Source organism: Drosophila navojoa, chromosome 3, assembly GCF_054131105.1.
Source record: "Drosophila navojoa isolate 15081-1374.11 chromosome 3, UAZ_NAV_1.0, whole genome shotgun sequence".
Taxonomy (NCBI): Eukaryota; Metazoa; Arthropoda; class Insecta; order Diptera; family Drosophilidae; genus Drosophila; species Drosophila navojoa.
Window position 1 is genome coordinate 13,729,989 of NC_142891.1, and position 22,124 is coordinate 13,752,112.

Consider the following 22,124-nt stretch of genomic DNA (forward strand, 5'->3'; position numbering starts at 1 on the left):
TTGTACAAATACGTTGATCAATTAAATTGTAGCCGTTTTTAGAAAATTTATTCAATGCCTTTTTTTGATTAGTTTCTCACAACAAAATCAATCTACAGATGCCTTAAAAATAGTGTTGTAGAGTGCCGTCATGCTGTCATTCACTGACAACGTTTACAGCACTAAATTTTTGGTATTTTTAGGGACATCCACAATTGGTGCGATTCTTATCCATGTTAAGTATCATTTCATGAAACTTCTCAATCATCACTTGATTGTCCTTAAAGCCAACACATTCCTTCGCCGCATCCTTTGGGAGCCATTTAAGCTCGGTATGTTCCTCGGACAGAATGACTTCTTGGTTTGGATTCCGCAACTCTGCCAGCCAATAGATAACAACCTTTGGCTTACCTTTGACCTCGTAGTTTAGAGTTAGTGGCGTGTCGCGGTATATAATCAAATCCTTTTCATCGAAACTACAAGCCAAAATGTGTTTAATTAATGGTCAATAGATTCATTTTTGTTTCAAAATATGCACTTACCCGGCTTCCTCCTTTGTTTCACGCAGCGCTGTAGTAAAATCGTCTTCACCGGGATCTACATGACCTTTTGGCGCGCTCCAGTGAAAATCACCATATGAAGCTTTTAGTAGTAAATATTGAATTTCTCCACATAGACGCCGAAACAGGACAAATCCAGCTGCTCTTTTGCCCATCTTCCTCGTAAGCAATTAATTAATTAGTGTTGAAAAGTAATTTAAAATAACGCTCTGAAGTTACTGGTTTGGCATATAATATATAAATTTAAATACTAAATTTTTAAATTATAAAAAAGATAAAAGCCATTCTGTACTCGTGTGCTATTGGTTTTCCAAACGTAAGAATACTTTAATTTTTTAATGCTTAAACAACTACAGCCAATTATTTGCTAAATTTTGAAATTTTGTATTTCTTTAGCCGAGACAACCACCAACACAAAATGTACAAAAAAAAAAAAACGATTGCATCAAAGAATGCGCGCTTTGCACCTCTTACAACACTGGTTGATAAGTTTACATACATAGATTGGAGCCGAGCACGTTGTGTTTGATAAATTAAGTTATATAAATAATATTAAAATTGCAATAGAAATGTTTGCTTTGTTGCGTCGTCTTACGTGCGCATCGATCACAAACAGCAGAAAGCTAAACCAAGTGCGATGCTATGCCTCTTTCACAGTAAGGGATGTAATGCGGGACACTTCAGATGAGACCGGCACGCTGCTGACCCGCTTTGCCAAGCACATAGCCATCGACCGCTACAAATGCGAGGAGCACGTGCTGCCACCAACGAAAATCCGCTATTCGGACTACTATCCCATCACAGATGAGCATTATTTCCGACGCTCCGTGCAGCAGACAGATGCTTCACAGCTGCCGGCTCTGATCATACATACATCCAGTTATCGTTCCAATGCAGTACCAGCCATGTATGCCAAGGCCTTGAATGTGTTGGATGCGCACGCAACTGCACAGTTAGACAAAATGGACGTTTCCACTGTGCTGGAGACGCTCTATGCATTTCTGTTCCTTATCCCGAATTGGCTGAGGCGCATCGATTTCTATCATGCGGCCATGCGACGTTTGGTGCAGGAAGCGGCTGGCAGCAAGCAGCGTTTTCTGCAAATCTGTTTCTATTTAGGCCTTCAGAAGCAAAATCAGCAAACTGATTTGGAGACGCTGCTTGCGACGCAGCTTGGCAAGCACTTGGCTAACTTAAATCCCTTGGACCTGGCTCTGGTTTCGAATGCTGCCTATAAAACTTCGACTTTGGTGACGGGTGAAGTGCGTCAGGCATATGAGGATGCCCTGGTGGATGCAACTCTGAACTTAAAGCTTGACGGGGATAGCGTTCCGGATGATTCGCTGCTTGTGTGCTACGTCAAGGCGTTGCGTTTCCAGCGCGTTCACGACGAGCGTATCTGCCAGCACCTGCAGAGCATTTGCCTGGAGCAAACACAACTAACAAAACTTCAGCCTCGTGGCCTGGCACACATATTTGCGTACTTCGCTGAGATGCAGTGGGATGAGCCAGAATGCATGCAGGCGCTTGTGGAACGTTTATTGAGCTTCAATCCCGGTGAATTGCGTGCCAAGGATGTGTCCACATTCCTCTGGGGCTGCGCACAGCTGAATTGCAACTTAACTGCTGAGCAGCTGAGAAAATTGGAGGTGTTTGCATTACGTAAATTGAATAACGGCGAGTATGACCGTTTTCCCGACCAACTAGTGGATGCGTGCCTCTCCCTGGTTATTCTGGGTCACCACTCGAAGCAGCTGTTCGACGGGGCCGAGGAGCTGAAGGCCGCACAACGTCAGCGACAGCGCGCACAACCCAAAGTGGACAGCCGCTTGACTGTGCTACGATCTGCTGTGGCCATAGAGCATCCCGACTGGACGGACGTCAAGACGAAGCAGGCCTTCAAGGAGCTCGCCCGTGCGCCCGCCTATTTGCTCAGTCAACGTGAGGATCTGACAGCATATGCCAATCAGTTGTCGGCAGATGCCGAGGTGGAAGGCGTTGACTTGGTATGCCCCATTGCCGGCATCAATTTGCCCAGCCTGCGTGTCCAGACTCAAGGCGAGCAAGCCAGCATATACTTTATAGAGCTACTGACGCCGCAACAGACGCTGAAATTCAGTCGATCGGCGACCTCCCTGCTGCGCTTGAAACGGAGACTGCTGGAAGCGCTGGGTCAGCGTGTTGTACTGGTAAGTTAATAATCTTAATATCCACCTTAGCCAATCTAATTCTAATTTCAATCTCTCCTCAGCTCCATTCTGGTGAGATGGCATCCAATGCTCAAGCGCTGCAACAGCTTTTGGAGCAGACAGCAACTGCAAAGAAGGAGCTAAAGCAGGCTGCGCAAGGCCTGAACAACTGAAACGTGTGATATAGAGTCTACGTGCTATAGATTTAATTAACAAGTGTTTTATTAATGTAATTAATTTAGTAAAATTAACACTAAACGTAGTTTTCAACAATTTATATATAATACAAGTGGGCAAGTTTGTTCCTTGGAATGGCAGCGCTCATCGGATCGACTTGAGCTTGGCCTTGAGCACAAAGTAGGCGCTCACGCGGAAGAGGAGCAGCATTATGCTCAGCGCCATGAGATCGTTCCAGAACTGATCGCCCGACATGGTAATCTCCTCCAAGAACTTCTTTGGATATCTGCAAAAGTGTAAACGCTTAAGCAATCCACTTGGGCACCTGCTGATGTAGTTCCTTACCTATAATGGCAGTAGGGCGCCTCGTTACAGTCCAAAACCCCCCGATTCATTCCATAGATGGCAGCTATGTAGCCCTCGAGGCCATATCGCAAGTGGGATATGTGACTGCCCCACTTCAGGTAGCTGGGCAGATCGCGCAAAGTGACACCAAAGCCGGCGAACATCATCATGGGAATGGTTAGCACGGGAGCCAGGAAAGTACCGTTGACCACATTGCACCAGGCGCCAACAATCAATCCAAAACTTTGACCCACAAACACAACTAACAAACTGATCACAAAGAACATCCAGAAGCGCACCCACTCCATGGGCTGATAGCTCCACAAATAAATGATGACCGTGAACAGGAGTGTACTGATAAACTGTAGAGCGGGTGAGATATTAGATATAATAGACTATCCTCGAGGTTATGTTAATTACTGTTATGGGTATTTCCAAGAGCGTCATGGCTGTGTAGTAGGCCTTCAAAGAATACCAACGATTGAAATGTTCCTTGATCAATATTGTCATCTCAAGGGGGACTGCAATTAAAGAAGATCAGTCTCTATGCCGATCAGAGAGTTGAGAATTATTCTCTGCTTACATGTCAGAACCGTCAACATCATCGTCGTCATGGAATGGTGCATTAATATGGCAAACAGAAGATTATAATTATCCAAAACTCGTGAGCCCTCCTTGCCGGAATGATCGTACATCGCGCCGTAGAGTACGGCCACGCAAATGTTGACGAAGAGGCGTAGATGGGTCATTGTCGTATCGCGACCGGACTTGATGTAGCCACGTCGTAGCAGCACCGTGCACTGATTCATAAAGCTGGTGTTCTCCAGAGAAACGTTTTTACTACGCTTGGGTATGGGATGCTTGTGGATGAGCGCCTCGGAGCGCAGCACAGCGCTGGGATTGTTGAACCAGATCAGACTGCTGCCGTTCTCCGCTGCTGACTTCAGCGTATCGATCTTGTCGAAACCGTATTCCCCGCAGGCCAGCTCGATGACTGCGTGGGGAGGAAGAAACGTTACTATGTTCACAGCTGGTCTCATGGGTCACTCACTGTAATCAGCTGGATTGTGGTACATGGGACAGGGCAGATCCACGGACTGCAGGAAGGGCACCAGCTTCTGGGTGCCGCCCTGGTAGACGCAGTTGCCGGATGAGAGCACATAGACTTGATCGAATATTTGGAATAGCTTGGCAGTGGGCTGATGTATGGTGCAAATGATGGTGCGACCCTGGGTGGTCAAGCGTTTCAATAGCTCCAAGACTTTGGTGCAGGAACTGCTGTCCAAGCCACTGTTGGCCAGAGTAAAACGAGAGATTGAGAATTGGCTCTGACTAGTCGAAAATGTGCACCTACGTTGTGGGCTCGTCCAGAAACATCACAGTGGGATTGTTAATCAATTCCATGGCAATGGATAGCCTCTTCTTCTGGCCGCCAGACAGGCGGCCTGTCATCGTCTGATCGTGATCGTAAAGGCCCAGCAGCAACAGAATGTCTTCAATCTAGAAAATGGTAAGTCACGCTTAGATGAATTTTGATAAAGGTGCAAAACTTTTCGCTTACTCTGCTCTCCTTCTCCTCGTAGCTGACATTCTCACCCAATTTCAGATCGGCCGCTATATGCATGTTCTCGGTCACCGTCAGCAGAGGCTGCAGACGATCGTCCTGTGTGATGTAGCAGGACATGCGACGAAACGAGGCTGTGATCGAGATATATAAATATATTTGATCAATTAAATATTTGTAAATTCTCATTTTGAAATAAACTCACGCAAATCCCGTCGTCGTCCATTGAGTCGTATGGAACCATCGACACCGGTTGTCTTAAATCCAGAAAGAGCATCGAGAAGCGTGGATTTACCAGCTCCCGATGGACCCATAATGGCAATTAGCTGGCTACCGGGAAACTTGCCGCAGACATTGTGTAGAATTTCCTTTTCACCTGTTTGACATAAATTTATCAATCGTCACTTTTCATCTCGATTATCGGATCATTCTACAAGTCATTTAGCCTGTTAATACTAGTTATTACTCAATTACACTTAAGCCAAGCCTGTTATTAAATTGAACGACTATAATATGCAGATTTAACCAATCAGAAACTTGATTTAGAGAATCTTATTTATTAACACTTAGTTTGTGCCTAGTCATGGCAACTGATTAATGGAATCAATGAAAACAACTAAGAGTGCTTTAACCGGGAAATCCCAACTTGGAGATACCCTGCACTGCTCCTCCAATTTCATTTATACTTACAAAGCAAACCGTTTATACTAGAACAAGTAAGAGTATATATATATACTTCATAGGAACTAACAACCTTCCTCTGTCTAATATATACACATATAGATTGAATGCAAATTATTAATGGGTTGAGGATAGCTTTGCGAAGTCATTTTATATTTCTTCAATGCATATATATTAGCTTATATGAAAACAGGTAATAAATTGTACGCCACTCGATTAGCTCTTAAAGGTGAGGGCTTTATTTAATGATAAACATTAATTAGAGAACAACTGGAATAATTACGTTATGGAGCACTGTGCTAACGTATCTTAATCATTCGCGTACTACAAGCGAGCAAACGGACAAAAATTAACTTTTATATAAAAATTTAAAGTTAAAGTTAGCTTCCTGGACTTTGATATTATTTATAGCGAAGCTATTTGTGCTAAAGTACCTCCAAAAAAAAACCTATTAAAAAATTTTTAATTGAGCTCTAAGCTATAAATATAAAAATAAAATTTCATTTCATAACTATTCTCTAAAATTGATATGCTCCAGCTCTATCTATGGCTGTTGACTAATTGATGGGCCCACAGGGGCAAGGGCGTCGTATCTAATCAATTGTAAAAGCATGAGCTGTTAACAAAAATACCTAATAGGTGGTTATTCGTGTGTTTTTTGAACTGCCAAGACCCATGCGCCTAGGCTCTAATTCTTCTTGTGGCTCCATAAAAAGTAGCCGCTATTCTGTATGAATCCATAAAATGGAGCGCCTTTTATTTTCTTTTTTAGCAATCTTATCGGACGTGTTTGAACTTTTATAGACTGCCATATCGTGGCCAGAGCTGACGATCGTAAATGCCGGCACTCACCTCGTTTGAAGCCCAATTTGACCGTCAGCGAGAGCTCCTTGAACTCAATGTCCACGGGCTCGCGTGGCGGCAGATTGGATAGTGCATTCGTATCAATGTTGAAATCCTCCTCGGCCTCCACCACCGGCTCCAAGGGCGTTTGCTTGGCAGCGGCAACTGCAGCGCCAGTGGGCGTGGCAGTGGTCGTTGTATTCGTCTGTCCATTGCGCCAGCTGCTGGCGCTTGTCATGGGCACAGTGGTGGCATTGTAGACACCGCGTCCGGGCTTCGCTGTGCCGCTCTCCCCAATCTCAATGCCCAGGCCTATGCCGGGAGTGCCGCCATCGCTATTGAAGAACTGTTCTCTCGCCGATAGCATTGTAATCAATCAGCTGCAAATAATGTAAATACGAAATGAAAACTTGTAGCATTCAAGTAAAGATTAACGTTGAACGATTAGATTATTAGATTGGTTGATTCTTACATTTTTGAGATTATGTAAAGGATAAGATCAAATACAAGAATAATAATAATAATTATTATTATATTAGAATACTTAAAAATATTTAAAAATTTTGTAATATTATATATTTATTTAATTATATATATTTTTTTGTTTATGTATTTTTATTTATTTATCTATTTTTTTTAAGACTTCATTTTAAGAAACTCTACAGTTCTTAAAAAAAAATTAAATATCAAAAATATATAAAAACTTTATTTGAGGCATGTGCTGTGTTATAAAAACGACTATAGATACGAAAGTCCAAGTAATAAACGGTTAATTACTGCAAATGAATTATGTGCCCTTGGGGTTACGTTGGCAAAATTGTTTTGAATATCTATAATCAACAGTTTAAGTTCAAAAAACAAAATCTTTTTTTTTTAACATCAATTTTTTTGAAGAAATTTCATTTGTGAAATTGTTAAAAATATTTAAATATATTTTATATAATTGGCAGCAATTTAGTCATGCTGTATGGCTGCTTCCTTTTCAAAAATTTTGCTTACTGCTAAATCGAACTAGTTCTATAGCTATATAAACATATTTGTAAATTAGTTTAAATTGGTTAAAATTAATTTATATAGCATCGTTAAATTATCAAAGTTAATTATATACATTCTATATTGGAGTACCATAAAAACCTCAGAACTTTCTAATCAATAATTATAAATCAAGCTGTCGCTAATTTACTCGTGACTAATTTACCAAAAACTTAGATAATGGAGTAGACTATCTATTATAAGCACATTTGTAATTCATTTGTGAACTCTATTTGCAGACTCAAACACGCTGCATTTGGCTGCAGCTATGCTTGATTGATTTTCACAGTGATGCAACGGGCGTCATGGCTCATGGAGCTGTGCCACATTTTATTGGGGCAGAGTCCAGCTGGCGGCTACCTGGCCGCAGCCACAGCTACGAAAATGCTCAACTTGATCAAACGGGTTTTATTTTTGCTTTCAATGTGAATTGCGTACCATTTTGCACTCTGATCGAACTGTGGCGGATCATGGGCGCAGCACATGTGGATGACTACCGTAAGCTGCTCACCTTTGCACCTGTTAATTATTAAAGCGGCGAAATGTTTGCCACCCGCCGGTAAACACCAGTTGAGTGGAAAGGTTTTAACTTTAGAATTTGTGTATGTGCATGAATATAAAGACAGACAGACAGACGGATACACACACATATATTTTATATAGCTTTACATTCAGCATGTATGTACTCTATACTGATTCACAGACTGAAAAGAGTATATTGGTTTTTATGTAATGTCAGCAGAAAATTAATGCATTTCGTCTTAATTTATTTTTATGAAGCTAGTGTTTTGATATACATACATAAATATATATGTATATATTGTTTAAGCTGTGATTACAAATATATTAAAAATATGTATTTATAAAAATAAATAAAATATGTATCAATAAAATTTAATCTGTAAATTCTATCATTGTTTCAGTCAATTAATGAGTATTACTGCCGTCGGTTGCGCTCGTCTGTAACGTTCTCACTTGTAGTTTTTTTTTTCTACACTTTTGGCTTTTGAGCCGCGTATTTTTTGTTTATGTCACTTAATTACGCAAATGACGATTACACTTGACGTCAAAAATTATGCATGTTATTTGATATTTGTTTTGTTTATTAAGGTGCAACATGCACTTTTAATAAATAGCTAAAATTGAAGAGCAAATGAGGAAGAATATCTATATTTAATATATGCTAAAATCTTTATAATCACAAAACAAATAAAATTGATATAAATATAAATAAAAATTTATATTTATTCATATAAAAAATATTTCTATAAACACACCTTATATTTGACTTAGAACTGCTTGCTTTATAAATCAGCATACAACAGAGCTCTAGCCATGCAATGGGCATATAAAAAATATTAAAATTATCTGCAACAACCCCAATAAAATATTTAATATTTATATAAGTAAATGTAGCACGCAATTTACTCCATATTTTTGACGTATTGTTAACAAATAGCTTCATTCAGACGTATATTATATTTATATATTTATATTAGCGTATATATATTTATATATATTCCGTAAGATCAAGGTACAATTGCAAATACGAACAATTATAATCGTAGAAAACAATCGCATATATGCACATATATATTATAAGTTTCTTAAATATGTAACGACATTTTAATCAAAACAAAAGCATTGTTCGAACTCATCTTCATATATTGTAGGCTTAATTATGTATATATAAATGTAAATATACATATATATAAATATAATTGCATATAGTATATCTGTATACAATGTGAATTAAATGTAAATGCAATTGACTTCGCCTTATGACGATTTATTCATTATGTGTCATCTTTAACCCGCAGCCTGGACGCCTTATCTACAAAGCATCGCTTAGCATGTGAATATACACATATTGCTGGACACTACGGAGTCTTTCACAAAGGTATTTTTTAGGATATGTAAGCTCAGAAGAGTTACAAATAGTATAGTATACTTCTATTATATAGCGTATATAGTATGAGAGCTTACAAGCATTAAGTTTATGCATACTATGGCAAGGTAAACTAGAGTGAAAATAATTATACACATATATTTTAAATAGATATGCAATGTTAGAATAGGACTAGAATAATTGTATATAGTATAGGTTAGAGTGTAGTAATGTCTTGGAATGTATAGTATATATAGAGTTTATATTAAAATAGAACTATTATACATATAGTTCGTAGAAAACTCATAGATAATATTTATATATCTTAAATATTTTGTATATATTTATATTCAACTGCTCTGCAAAATTGCAAGCACACATTTTTAATATACAACTCGAAATGTAAAACATTATAAAAAGAACATTTACAATCAAAATAATTTTTTTTAAATAATTTTAATTTTAAAATTTTAATAATAAAAAAAAAGGAAAGTTGTTTTGTGTTAAATCAACAAGTTCTAGATTGCAATATTTAAAATATCTTACAAAGGCCTAAGAAGCAAAGTGGTGTAAAATCAATCGAATTAAACAAACAATGCATAAAGTCTATGTCAAAGAGGTATTAAAGAAGTCAAAAATCTTTTCAAAAGTTTCTTCTAACTCAGGAAAATCATTTGAAATAATATTCAATTCCATTTAAGGCAAATGTTGAATTATTTTATTTTTATACAATTAAATGTATTTAAATTGCATTATCTCTTTCTCTCTAATAACGCAAAATGACGGGCAAATGCATTAATTCTCACTCTCTTTCTGTTTCAGTGAAATTCTGAACTATAAGGAACAAACTAAAGTAGTGTGTTTTCTGTGCCCCATTCTTTTGTTCATCCCAATTCAGATTCATTCGTATACCATGCTATTCTAGGCAAACTGGAGCTTACCTGGACATGGTCAAGATTCGAAAGCAGCTAGTCAACTGCTCGTGCATTGCATATGTATTCCATTAAATATTCAATAACATGCGAATTATTAATCGGAGAATCTGGCTATCTGTTAATCTCGCTCACCCAACTACGGCTAGTGGGCATTGCACTTGAATTAGTCGGAACGAAAACTCAGCTCACTATAAAATGTCAATGCCCTGAATTTCACGCTCATACAAACATAGTGCACTATATATATACATAAGTATATCAGCCAACTGAAGGGCTAAACTAAAAACTACGCCATTTGCTTGTGACGCACACCGTCCCACTGATACTTTATCAGCAGAATTTCAATATTCGATTGACACTGTCGTGTGTTCTCTACTATTTGCAGTTCACTCTTATTATTTGCATGCAAAAATCACCGAAAACGGAAAACTTGTCAGCTGAATGACTCGAAGGCAACTGAGAAACCTGTCTTGTCTCGTTGCCAAGGTATTCCCGAAATTCATCTTATCCACATATTATGAAATACTATATATGTATACGCACTGCAATTGTAACTTATACATATGCATATATACATATGCATGTGTCTGTGCTATGTATCTATCTGTATGCTACAATGTTATTGTTTACTCCGCTCTCGGAAGTAAACCGGTTGAGAGACTCGAAACGGTAGCCAAACCTGGAGAACAGAATAGATCTGGAGAGAGAGAGAGAGAGAGTAGAGCAAAGACAGCTGCTTCCGTTGGGAATCAGAACTTCAATTCAAAGACCACAATTATAATTTGTTTTTATTTTGATTTTTTCTCAAATTTAACTTCGTTAATAATTATTGTCATTAGAATGCAAATCTATGTATTTAGCTAGAGGTGAATATACTCTTTGACTAAGAGTAATGTACATTCATCATTCCAAATTGCTAATGATCATCTGATTAATTTCAGAATTTTTGCTTGTAAGCGTGTAGGGCGGAGATTATTTTTGTCAATAACTCAAAACATGCAAATAATAATTTGTTCTTTGGTGTATATAATATGTATATATTTTTCAGATTTTACTGATTTTTTAATTAGTTAAAAATATATACACAAAATTCTTTTTTTTTTTTTTTTAATAAATTATAAAAATGTATTTATATTTTTGTTCGAACAAAAATCAAATTGTTCTTTAGTATATTTAGCTGTTAATTTTTTTTGTAAATAAAATTAAAAACTATTTCTGATTTTCTTAATTATATAATTTTTGAAAAAAAAATATACGATTTCTGGTTATGATACCAATATATTCATTTTATATTTTCTACTTTGTTTTTATTTTGTATTTATTTTATTTTATTTTATTTTTTTTTTTATCCAAATCCATCGAAAATGGTTAGTCGTAGTTAAAAGTTTTTTTTTTTTTAAATATAATATTATCTTTTTTAAATTTTAAATAGGCTTATATAGCAATTATATAATCAATTTTATTTTATTATTTATCTTCTCCCTATTTGTTAATTATTTTACTTTTTATACGATTTTTTGCTTAGTTTGTTTTAGTAAAAATAAATAATTTTTATTATTCACTATGAAATATCCTTTTAGTTTTATAGAATGGTTTGCTATACATTATTTTGTAAGTGTATATTTTTTATATTTATTTTTTTTTTTTTTTGTTTTTTTTTTTTTTTTTGTGTAATCACTTAAAATGCTTCAGAGTTCACTCTTCATTCATAATTAAAATGAGATCCACATAACTCATTCAAAAGTCAAAACAATTTAAAAATGTTTAACTTTTCGGTCTCTGCAATTTTTTGTATATTATATGTAGATATTTTTTTTTTAGCGCACAGTTCTTGTTCCTGGTGTTGTGTTAACTTGCAGATACAAACAATTCGTGCTTGCCTTACCCGTGCCGTGCTCGAACGATCGCAGTTAAGGAATGATATTGCACGTCGCTTGGTTATTATGCTACACAATTTACAGTCTACTCTATATACTCGCTTATATTTGGTTCGTTTCTTTTGTGTTTTTAGCTGTGGTTTATTTACTTAGTTAATTTTGCGCGCTCCACAGAAACCGCGTAGCTGCGTCTACGATGTGACATCGGCGACTGGCGGCCAGCAAACAAACAATAATCCCAGCTAGCTGTGGCGATTCCCTCCGAGCTCCAATGGAGGCAGCTACCAGCCGGTTGAGACGCACACAAAGACACGATCGAGCGTCTCAGCTGTTGTGTGATTGTGTGTGAGCGTGCGTGAGTATCTATGTGAGCGCGAGCACGATTACTTGTGTATGTGTGTGTGTGTGTGTGTATCTGTGCAATGCAAGCTTTATCACAGCGAAACCGAAAACGAAGTCCGTTCGGCATTTGTTGCTGGCTTCTACTAACGCTTTTTGTTCACATTGGCTATTAGTGTTGCGGGCCTGCTATAATTGTGGTTTTCCTTCTGGTGATAACAGCTCTTCAATAATATATTTAGCCGACGCAGCACCCGCGATCGGTTGGCAACGCAACGCATTGATATTGGGCTCGGTCTTTGGGTTCACAAGTCCATGTATCGTATGTCTTTCTTATACATTTCATACGTCTTGCTACGTAATAAAATTCTTCAGTTGGCCTTGCTGTTATTTTCTTCGCTCTTAAACAATGGATCGCTCTATACGAGCGGCATTATCGTACGACTTAACAATGCTGTCAATACACAATACCAATGCAGTCAAAAGTTCTTTGTGCTCCCCTCATGAATCATGGCTAATTAATTGCTGGCTTTTAGCTCGCTTTTCTCTATTGTACTATATTCTCTAGTTGTAGGCAAAAAAAAATTCTTTCGTATACCATGTTTAATTATATAAACTACATAAAAAATAAGTTAAAATTCTTATCTGAAATTGTCAACAGGAAACTATCAAATAATTCTTATATCAGTTGACTATCTATGAATTTTTAGATTCCCATATATTATTGAAAGTCTAATGTTTGCCAATCAGATAATATAATGCAAAGTTCAATTCAATACTTACTTGTGTAACTATAAATTTTAATTAATTCTAACTCGCAGTGGAAAACTTGTAAACAGGTATTGCGATTTTATTTGTTTTCAATATACATATATTAATTTATATAAATAATGCAATATTCTTGGAGTATTCTCAAAGTTCAGCTAGGGGTTATGCAGAAAGAAATGAGCTGGGTTGTTTTGGCATTGCTTAAAAATCGATATCTTATCAAAATAACATTATTTTGCTTATCACTGAGAGCTTAGAGTACTTCACAATGTAAATCTATATATATACCATAAATATACTTTATATATATGATATATGTATGTACGTAGTATCTTTTGTTACTTTCACTATTTAATGCATATTCAAAACTCAGTCGTTAAGCATTCAGGAGCTGATTCATCTCAAGTGGCTATGAAATACTTGAAATTTTTTAAGAACACTAGTTAAACTCTTATCGTAATTGTTGTAATATACGTGTATGTGTATGTATGGGTTTGTATTTATTTGCTCATTTTTCGACTTTGGACCGTAATTAGCTTGACTGTGAAATGAGACTGAACCCAATTGAAACGAATGCATTATTGTTTTCTAATAGAATAGAAGCAAAACAATGCTGTAGTCGGGTGCAGGCAACTGCATAATACTCGTAGCTTGTGATTTATAGGCGTCGCTGAATAGTTGATTAAAGGTTAAATTGACAAAATTGTAATCTCGCCTTAAGAACTGTAAAATATATATAATATTTTTTTAGTTAATGAAATTTGCATACCAAATAATTCTAAGGATAAATAATAATTTAGTTCTTATAGAAAAATATAATATAATGACTGTGATGTTATTCATAGAATAGAAAGAATATATTATTTACAGGTATGCCTCAATATCAATCCACCTGCCAAACTATCAAGGCTATAAAATATATTATTTTTTTGCGCTTTGCCATGCCCTTTAAGAGGCATATATATTCTATAAAAGTCAATTCTAAGTAAATTATTACATTTTTCAGGTTCAGTTGAGAATATACAGGCACATATATATTTAAAACTTTAAGGACACTGATGAAAACTAATATGCTCTCTTTCTGTTCGCGAGCGAGCATAACAAGACATAAAATAAAATCACAATAGCAATTATAATTAAAAGCAATGCACAGGCCGGTTCCCTCAAGTCTGTAGCGCTGATTAGCAGATCATTTGAAGATCGTGAGCCTCCGAACATAGACTTTGGATACTTGATGAATTAATTGATGAACAGAAGGAAAAATATTATTTATATGAAATTTACATAAGCATTTCATGGATGTCGATATTATCGAAAGCACGACTTGCACATAAAATGATAAGATTAAAATATACGACAATATATGTATGTATATGAAGAAATTCACAGGAAATTCTTGGCAAATACTTGGGCTGTTTTGTGGGTCGAGCAACGTGAACGCAAGCTATAATATAAATGTCAGTTACTTATCGGCTAGATTCGGTACGACGCATCGTCTAATGCCAAAGTCCAAATGTTTGCGGCATTTGTATGATCTCAGTCGAACCCGAAGTCAAAGTCGTCGTCGAGCTCGACGTCAGCTTGGGTTGTGGGTGTTCTACTGAGAGCGATATAGACTCTAGTACAATCGCATAGTAGCTATTGTTTTCCGCATTTGTTTGTGTGTTTCTCGTTCAATTGTTAAACTGATAACTCGGGATTAGTAATTTGTCTTGGGCTCTTTCCACTGAAAACTTACGCCATCGTTGCCTCAACATGTTTCTTGTCGGATGCGAAACGTGCGCCCATTTTATTACCCATTCGTGTTGATGGCGTGATTTGAGAAATGAAATGTAGAATAATATAAACAGTCAGAGAAGAATTTTGTATTAGTCTTAGCTCATAATTATTATAAAATAATTATTCATTAAGAGACTTTCAAATTGCATATGAATTTCAGTTTGAATGAATTTTTTCATAAATTCTCTATAATAAAATATGTATATTTACCATCAAATACGCATTTATGTAAAATAACTATATATAAGTCATATATGTTTTATCATATCTGTAAACCGCTTTTAGGACTTCCTATAGAAATTTTATATCACATCATATAATAATGCTAACCGTATTTCTGAAATATACATATGTATGTGTTAAATAATTCAATTTTCTTTATTCCTCCTTTCTGATCAAGATCACTTATTTTCATTCAATTTATTATGAATAATGCTGGGGGTTTTCAGCTATGAATGAAATCAAATGAATGAAACTTTTGTAGACATTTATAAAAATGTATATACATATATAGTATATTTATATATACATATATATTTATTTATATGCCCACGCCGTCTGGCGCTTATCATCAACTTGACAGCATAATGATCAATCAAAATTAATGTTATTTTATACAAAATTAATATTTTTAAAAAATTTATTGCATTTTTGAGTAACTGATATGCATCAGCGCCAATTGTTTTATTATTATTATTTTTCTTAATTTTATTTACAGTATGTTTTCTAATTTAACAGGATTCTCAAGAGTGCTTCATGAATTAGTATGTATTTAATTTTAAAATTTTTCTACTTTAATCTCAAGCTAGCATGGGTTTAGTTTTTTCAGTCCTTTGCAAATATATTTTAAAGATTACTAAAATGAAGACTGCATTTGAGAGTAATGAAACAATCCTAAAAACCTTAACAAGCTTTAAAAAATTATTTGAAAATCTTGAACTGACTCTACTTAATTTGGAGAACCTTAGAGGATATCCTATGTCAAGTATGGAGGATATGTTGACTTGAATACCTCTTTATATATGATAGCTGTAAACTGCTCACCCTCTCCAGAACTCCAGAAAAACTCCGAGTTTAACGATCTTAGGGTAATTCCCTGTTAGCCATCTTTAACAATTGTGATTTTTTTTTTCATTTCAGATACACTTATATGAAACACTTTGCATACCCTGATGAGGCCGCTACAAATTTCTCACACACCTGAAATTTTGCTCAACCGGATTCGGATGTGACATTTGTAACGGTTCAGCAAGATACAGGCGCGAATGAAAGATGCCGGCTAAGGATAGCTCACAAATAGTAGCACTGGGTCGACTTGAGTATATATAGTTATGTATCCAACTATTCCTGGCAACGCTCGAGCCTCGACTGATGCACAGACCGCACCAACAGCCACTAGGTAGCCTCCCGGAATGCCATTTGCTCGACTAACTAACTGACTGCTCGTCCGACCGACTATATACTGTATGAGAAGACTTTGCTGCCGTTTTTTAGTTTTTATTATATTCTGTTTCTTTTTTCTGTTTTATTTTTTTTTCTGTTGTCCAGGGGAGTCGACATTAGAATTAGACTCGGAACAAAAGGAACAACAATGCCGGCTGGCCGCTTGGTTGGCTGACTGACTGATTGGGTGGGTCAAACGAATGTTGCAACAGCAGCGCATGCTTTCTAAACGCCACCAATTCATTCCGTACCGCTGTGGTTGTTGTTGTTGTTGTTGTTGTTGTGGGACGCACCTTACTAGTACAAATAGCCAGATAGAGACGGAGCGACAGCTGACACCAGCGAACGCGCCTTTTTAATGAGCTGACCCCACCTAGTCGCTATGCGTATAACTATCTATGTATGTATTAGAGCATCGAGCTAGCAATGTCCACAGCTCTGGGGGCGCCACATGACGCGCTTCTGTATGTGTGAGTGTGTGTGTGTGCTTGTGTGTGTTGGTTGTTCAGTTCCCATAGGGCGGGGGTGTCTTTGTGCCTTGGTTAGCATATAATGTAAACGTTTACCATTGGACAGCCTTATATGTACATATATTTATGTATATATGTATGTCTATATATGTACCGTCATATCAAGTTTATATATATTTAACTAAATGGGTTAATGACTTGGCGAATGCATTCTCTAATTAAATTCGTATGCCACATGCATTTGTAAGGTGTCATATGATGATAATTTGCAACAGCAGCTTAATTGGCCAATATTTAATATATTTATATTGTATTAAAAATACAATATAATCGCATACTCGTAATTAAACGGGAAAACGGAAATCTTAGTAGTAATCAATTAATTTAATTACATAGAACGTAAACTTAATTTAATGAATGTGTACTGAATATATTTATTTAATATTATATTATATATATTATATTATACATATGTATACACATATACATATGTAAGCAGATTTAAGAAATAACCTGAACCAATATATATGTAAATATTATACAATTAAATTAATATTATTAATTTTAAGTCCAAATTATTATATAAATTAAATTACAAAACAGAATTATTTTATAAAATTAAATATATTAGTTTTATTAAAGTTAAATTAATATTTTGATTTTGTTTTCAATTTTACTATGCTTATTCCTATACATATATATTTCGATCAAGACCGATTTACTTTCATAACGCTTTCTGCAGCTGTGAAGCCAATACTGCTAGCGGTTCATAATCTCTCTAGAAATAATGTTAAATAATAAGAAACATTTTATATAGTCAATATGTATAACAAATAACAAGCCTTAGTTCGAAGTTCCAAGTGAACGACGATTATAAGTGTCGATCAGATCTATAATTTTCATCTTGAGCCATATGCATATGATTGACCAATTTATAAGTTAAAATAAAGAAAATAACTTTGTTCTATATGTATGTAAATATTTCTTTTATATATATTATTATACATTTTTATAATAGCTCGACATAATATGTGAAAAATATATGGACTTGTACCAAAAGTGTTGTGATAAATATATAGATATTTTAAGTAATTATTACATAATTATAATCATCATAATAATAATGTAACATTTTGAAAAAGTGCCAAAGGGAATCGTTTTGAAACCCCTTAGATAGTTTCCATTTACCAATATTTTATACCACTCTTATGTAGCCACAGTCCATTGCTCTACAGCACACCTTATTACAGGGCCAATCCTTAAAAGCATACTACATATATGTATATTTGTACAAATATATATGTGTGTATGTCCTGGCACACCCATGAAAGTGAAGAGAGGAGACGTGTTAGTTTTCGCGCCCCACCAGTTGCCCTCTGTCTAGCCCTGAGCCTTATGCCAAATGGCCACGCAAGGAGCACGACTCGACGCAGGGATGATCCGCGGTCACCAAAAGGGCGCGTTTCACATTAACACATAGCCAAATGTCAGTCTGGCAATGTGTGCCCTGTTAACTGGGATTGGCACTGATGCCACCCGAACCGTACGCACATATACAAACATTTAAACTCTTGGCAGCCAGTTTTGTTAATTGAATTTTGAAGGGGTTTCCAATGCAGGGCTGAAGACTATAAATAATAATATTTAATATTATAGCAGGTCGATGTACTTTGAATGACGATCGGATTGTATATATAATATAACTTTGTGTGAATAAAAAATTAATTTAATAATTTAAAAGTCGTGAAATAATAAATCATGTATATATTCAAATATATTTTATATTTTCTGTTCATTGAATATATTGCATATTGAATGCAAACTTTTCATTAATTAAATTTTTCATAATTTGTTGATTTAAATTATCATTTAAATCTTCCATTTTTACTGGCATCCAATTTCTTGCTAAAGAAAATGAAAGAAATTTCAGCAGAGCAATGCTCAATATATGTATATACTTAGATTTCTCTGCCAGCTCAGCTCGCCAACCTGATTATGTATATACATATAGATATACATCTCTTCGTCTGCCTTTCCATCATCCCACAATTGCCATATTGCATCTACTCAAGACAAAAAGCTAATTTTCATTTCTCTTTTTCATTGCAGGTTGAGTGTAAGAACTTAGCTCCCTAGGCACTCAGAGAATAGAGGTGATCGATTTTCAGTGAGTGGCTCGCCTATTAAAGTGCGAGCCTGCAGCAGAGTTCGATCAGTTGTATTCCTGACGTTGTGACGTTCACTTGGCGAGCAGCGCGGGGATCCTCTTTTGTGTGGGGTAAGTTTTGTTAATAATTTGTTAATAACTAATAGTTTTTCGGTTTTCTAATAAATATTATCCTAAGGACTGTATTATAAACAATGTAATTAATATGTTGGTGTTTTAACATTTGTATTATGATCACCTCGGCATCGTCATCAACAACATCATCATCTTCTTTCCTCATTATACTAATTATCATCATCTTTGTTGTCATCATCATCATCATCATAATCATTATCATCATCATAATCATCATCATCATCATTATCATCATCATCAACATCATAATCATCATCAATTATAATCAAAACTAAAAATTTTATTATAATCAGAATTTAAAATAATTATCGAACTCATCATTGCCATACATACACTATTAGCGTCATCCTACAAACATGAATATTAATTTTAATTGTAATTATCATTCCTTTATTGACATAACCCAAATTGATTAAACATTATTTCTGATCATTTGTTGTTATAATTAGCTTGTATAAGATTTAAAAATATAATAAAAATACGATTTTCAAACATAATAAAAATAAACATATAAAATTAATAAATAAATTATTAATAAATAATTAATTAAAAATATTAAACATTAACAGCATTAACTCTTTTCTGCAATTTTTTGCTCTAACCTTTTCTCTTTTAGTTAAGTATAGGGCTTATGAAAATGAGTAAGCTTCCCCAATGATATGCATACTTAAAAATTTTATTACCAATATCATGTCAGCTCATTTGTAATTGGATATTACAACCTTGTGAAATTGTAAATTTGATAATGATTCGATCATAAAACCGACTCTGCAGACATTAGCTTTGCAATTTTATTTCTTCTCACATATATAATCTATAAAATTCGCTGTTTGCTGTAATAAAATCCATACACCCATCCACGGTGTCAGCGACTGGAACATAAGCAATGGGCGTGTTTTCACTGCTGGCCATTGGCGCAACACAACGCTTATATACTACTCGTTCGTATATCTTATAGAAAACAATTAAATCCAACTGTTTAGCTTATTGGCTCTGCTGCTTTGTGTCGCTCTACTTTTTTTCCAGCTCTTTGTGTTTTTGCTATTAAATGCTAGTTGAGGGTGCGCTAGCTGTTTGATTAACTATCAAGGAAATGCCAGTTTAGTGCATCGAAATAATTAACAAAATTTACGCTGCGCAACGATTTGTTTGTATTTAATTAGAGCAACAAATTGTTTGCATTATATTTAAAGCCAATCGATTTGGTACCGTGGGTATCGTTAACAACAAAATGCCTTAACACTATTGTGAGTTACGCCTGTTCAGATTGTTCCGCTGTCTCCGTATTGGTTTTTTTTGGCTTCGCTTGCGGCGTACCCAGGGCCATTGGCAGCCGGTCGCCCCAGCGACTGACTCGAGCACAACTGTAGGCGGCTCTGCAATGGATACAATTTAGTGTGCAAATTGGAAATGAAAGACCACTACTCCACTACTTACTTGCCATGCTTGGATGCCGTAAAGATGACTTCTTGCAAATTACCAGCTTCGGTGCAAACGCGACAAATCGCATGCTTCGAACGCACTAAAGTGGGACGCACAATGCGTGGCCATTGGCGAGTGGCATCTGTAATAGGACCTTTCCGCAAGATTGCATAGCTATATGTAGAAGTGCGACGATCCACTGTTGAATCGCTACTAATTCGCAGCGGCGTATAGGCAATTTCAAAGTTGCATGGCGTACGATCTGCTAAATCCCGAAGACGTGGGCATCGCAAATCGTGAGGGCACTGCAAAAAGAATGGATTAACTTTCATTTTATACATGAATTTGCCAGGTACTCACTGGCGCCAGCGTGTGACCGGCATGCTCCTCGCCAGCACGGAGTAGATACCGTCTAGCTTCATTGACTAGCTCACTGCCTTTGCGTGAGCCCTCCTCCACGATGACCATGTAGCCATCGCATTTGCGCCACAGATTTAACAGAGCCTCCTGTCGCTGCTGCTTGTCGGGCAATTCGAATAATGTGTGTGAAATAATAGCTAAGTCATATTTTGTATCGATGGCGGGTAAAAACTGTCTATAGAAAACATTGCGCAACGCAATCTGTTTATTCTCCTGACCCTGCTGCAGGATGAGCTCAGATAGCTCGTTCATCTCCCTTGATCGATCCACATTGTAATACTCAAAGATGCTGTCACGCCACAGTTCACTGGCCGCCCACATGCCGGTGCCGATGCCTGAGCCAAAGTCGATGTAACTGCGTGGCTTGAACTGTTCATCGCGCAATTGAATTTCGGAGAGCACGCGCTTCATTACCGCGTACTCTTGGGCCGCTCTGCCCACGGCATAGACTATAGCTTCGTATGTGCCGTATTCGATGGGCTTCCAAGCGTATGTGCGCTGATCCAAACGCTTATTAATCTCTAGCTCGCGCTTTCGCTTCCAACGCGCCGCCTCCTCCTCGCTGAGCGTGGCTAACCGTTCCAATGGCATCTTTGCATTGATCTCTTCTATAATCAGTCGTTTCTTATTCTCGATTTCCAACGGCGTTGGCGGCGGATGTCGCGCTTTTATATAACGATTGAGCAGCTCACTGTCTCGCAGAACTTTTTTCACAGGATGATCGCCTACAATACGTTTTAACGTGTCGCTCAGTTGCTTGGGAAGCTCGACGAAATTGGGTTTTATAATGCCGGGATGTTTCCTCGGTTTGATTGCCGCTTGCTCCAAATCTGCAAGCACAGCCGGCTCAACTGCTGCACTTATTTTGCAGGTGTATCGCTTCAGCAGTTGTGTACTCGTCAGAAAAAGTCGCGGCGCGAGCATTTTATGGCCAACTGTGTCTAGCATAAAATGCGAAGCCATGTTAAATGGACTTTTTTTAACTGCACAAAAGGTAAATAAACACAAGCATGTGGCGCCCGTTGAAATTCCTTGATAAGTTGTGCAACACGTTTACCTCATTTTTTAACACTGTTTTATTTTCAGATTGGTAAATAAAATAATCGATTTG

At 36.4% G+C, this 22,124-nt stretch overlaps 4 protein-coding genes across 5 annotated transcripts; 1 reads left to right on the top strand and 3 right to left on the bottom strand.

The window, feature by feature from the left end:
* Positions 1–21: 21 nt before the first annotated feature.
* Positions 22–770, bottom strand: Datp (purine phosphoribosyltransferase family protein Apf). The gene is made up of 2 exons (XM_030384531.2): positions 522–770; positions 22–455 (listed from the first exon to the last, which is right to left on the bottom strand). The coding sequence occupies exons 1-2, from the start codon at positions 692–694 to the stop codon at positions 179–181; spliced, it is 450 nt and encodes a 149-aa protein (XP_030240391.1). The 5' UTR covers positions 695–770; the 3' UTR covers positions 22–178.
* Positions 771–1,011: 241 nt separating this feature from the next.
* LOC108649387 (uncharacterized) lies at positions 1,012–2,990 on the top strand. The gene is made up of 2 exons (XM_018098356.3): positions 1,012–2,728; positions 2,791–2,990. Exons 1-2 carry the CDS (start codon positions 1,109–1,111, stop codon positions 2,899–2,901), a joined length of 1,731 nt encoding a protein of 576 aa, XP_017953845.2. The 5' UTR covers positions 1,012–1,108; the 3' UTR covers positions 2,902–2,990.
* Positions 2,929–12,307, bottom strand: LOC115562638 (ATP-binding cassette sub-family G member 4). Of its 2 annotated transcripts, none has more exons than XM_030384515.2 (10): positions 12,079–12,307; positions 6,348–6,718; positions 5,020–5,190; positions 4,812–4,948; positions 4,605–4,750; positions 4,302–4,540; positions 3,834–4,244; positions 3,671–3,771; positions 3,251–3,612; positions 2,929–3,191 (listed from the first exon to the last, which is right to left on the bottom strand). In XM_030384515.2, exons 2-10 carry the CDS (start codon positions 6,703–6,705, stop codon positions 3,050–3,052), a joined length of 2,067 nt encoding a protein of 688 aa, XP_030240375.1. In that variant the 5' UTR covers positions 6,706–6,718; positions 12,079–12,307; the 3' UTR covers positions 2,929–3,049. The 2 variants fall into 2 exon arrangements, with proteins under 2 accessions (XP_030240375.1, XP_089113014.1); XM_089256888.1 differs by lacking the exon at positions 12,079–12,307 and adding an exon at positions 10,200–10,993.
* A 7,991-nt stretch (positions 12,308–20,298) lies between these two features.
* On the bottom strand, positions 20,299–22,092 carry LOC108649388 (ribosome assembly protein METTL17, mitochondrial). Its single transcript, XM_030384523.2, has 3 exons — positions 20,954–22,092; positions 20,609–20,898; positions 20,299–20,547 (listed from the first exon to the last, which is right to left on the bottom strand). The coding sequence occupies exons 1-3, from the start codon at positions 21,974–21,976 to the stop codon at positions 20,424–20,426; spliced, it is 1,437 nt and encodes a 478-aa protein (XP_030240383.1). The 5' UTR covers positions 21,977–22,092; the 3' UTR covers positions 20,299–20,423.
* Between the last annotated feature and the right edge of the window lie 32 nt (positions 22,093–22,124).

Excerpts from the sequence above, each read along its gene's own strand:
- Datp (XM_030384531.2), bottom strand. The coding sequence starts at position 694 with ATGGGCAAAAGAGCAGCTGGATTTGTCCTGTTTCGGCGTCTATGTGGA. Across the intron at positions 456-521 it reads GAAACAAAGGAGGAAGCCGG|TTTCGATGAAAAGGATTTGA; the intron begins GTAAGTGCATAT and ends TTTGGCTTGTAG.
- LOC108649387 (XM_018098356.3), top strand. The coding sequence starts at position 1,109 with ATGTTTGCTTTGTTGCGTCGTCTTACGTGCGCATCGATCACAAACAGC. Across the intron at positions 2,729-2,790 it reads TGGGTCAGCGTGTTGTACTG|CTCCATTCTGGTGAGATGGC; the intron begins GTAAGTTAATAA and ends ATCTCTCCTCAG.
- LOC115562638 (XM_030384515.2), bottom strand. The coding sequence starts at position 6,705 with ATGCTATCGGCGAGAGAACAGTTCTTCAATAGCGATGGCGGCACTCCC. Across the intron at positions 4,541-4,604 it reads TTTCTGGACGAGCCCACAAC|TGGCTTGGACAGCAGTTCCT; the intron begins GTAGGTGCACAT and ends TCTGGCCAACAG. Across the intron at positions 3,192-3,250 it reads GCGCCCTACTGCCATTATAG|ATATCCAAAGAAGTTCTTGG; the intron begins GTAAGGAACTAC and ends ACACTTTTGCAG.
- LOC108649388 (XM_030384523.2), bottom strand. The coding sequence starts at position 21,976 with ATGGCTTCGCATTTTATGCTAGACACAGTTGGCCATAAAATGCTCGCG. Across the intron at positions 20,899-20,953 it reads CCGGTCACACGCTGGCGCCA|TGCCCTCACGATTTGCGATG; the intron begins GTGAGTACCTGG and ends TTCTTTTTGCAG. Across the intron at positions 20,548-20,608 it reads ACGGCATCCAAGCATGGCAA|AGCCGCCTACAGTTGTGCTC; the intron begins GTAAGTAGTGGA and ends TATCCATTGCAG.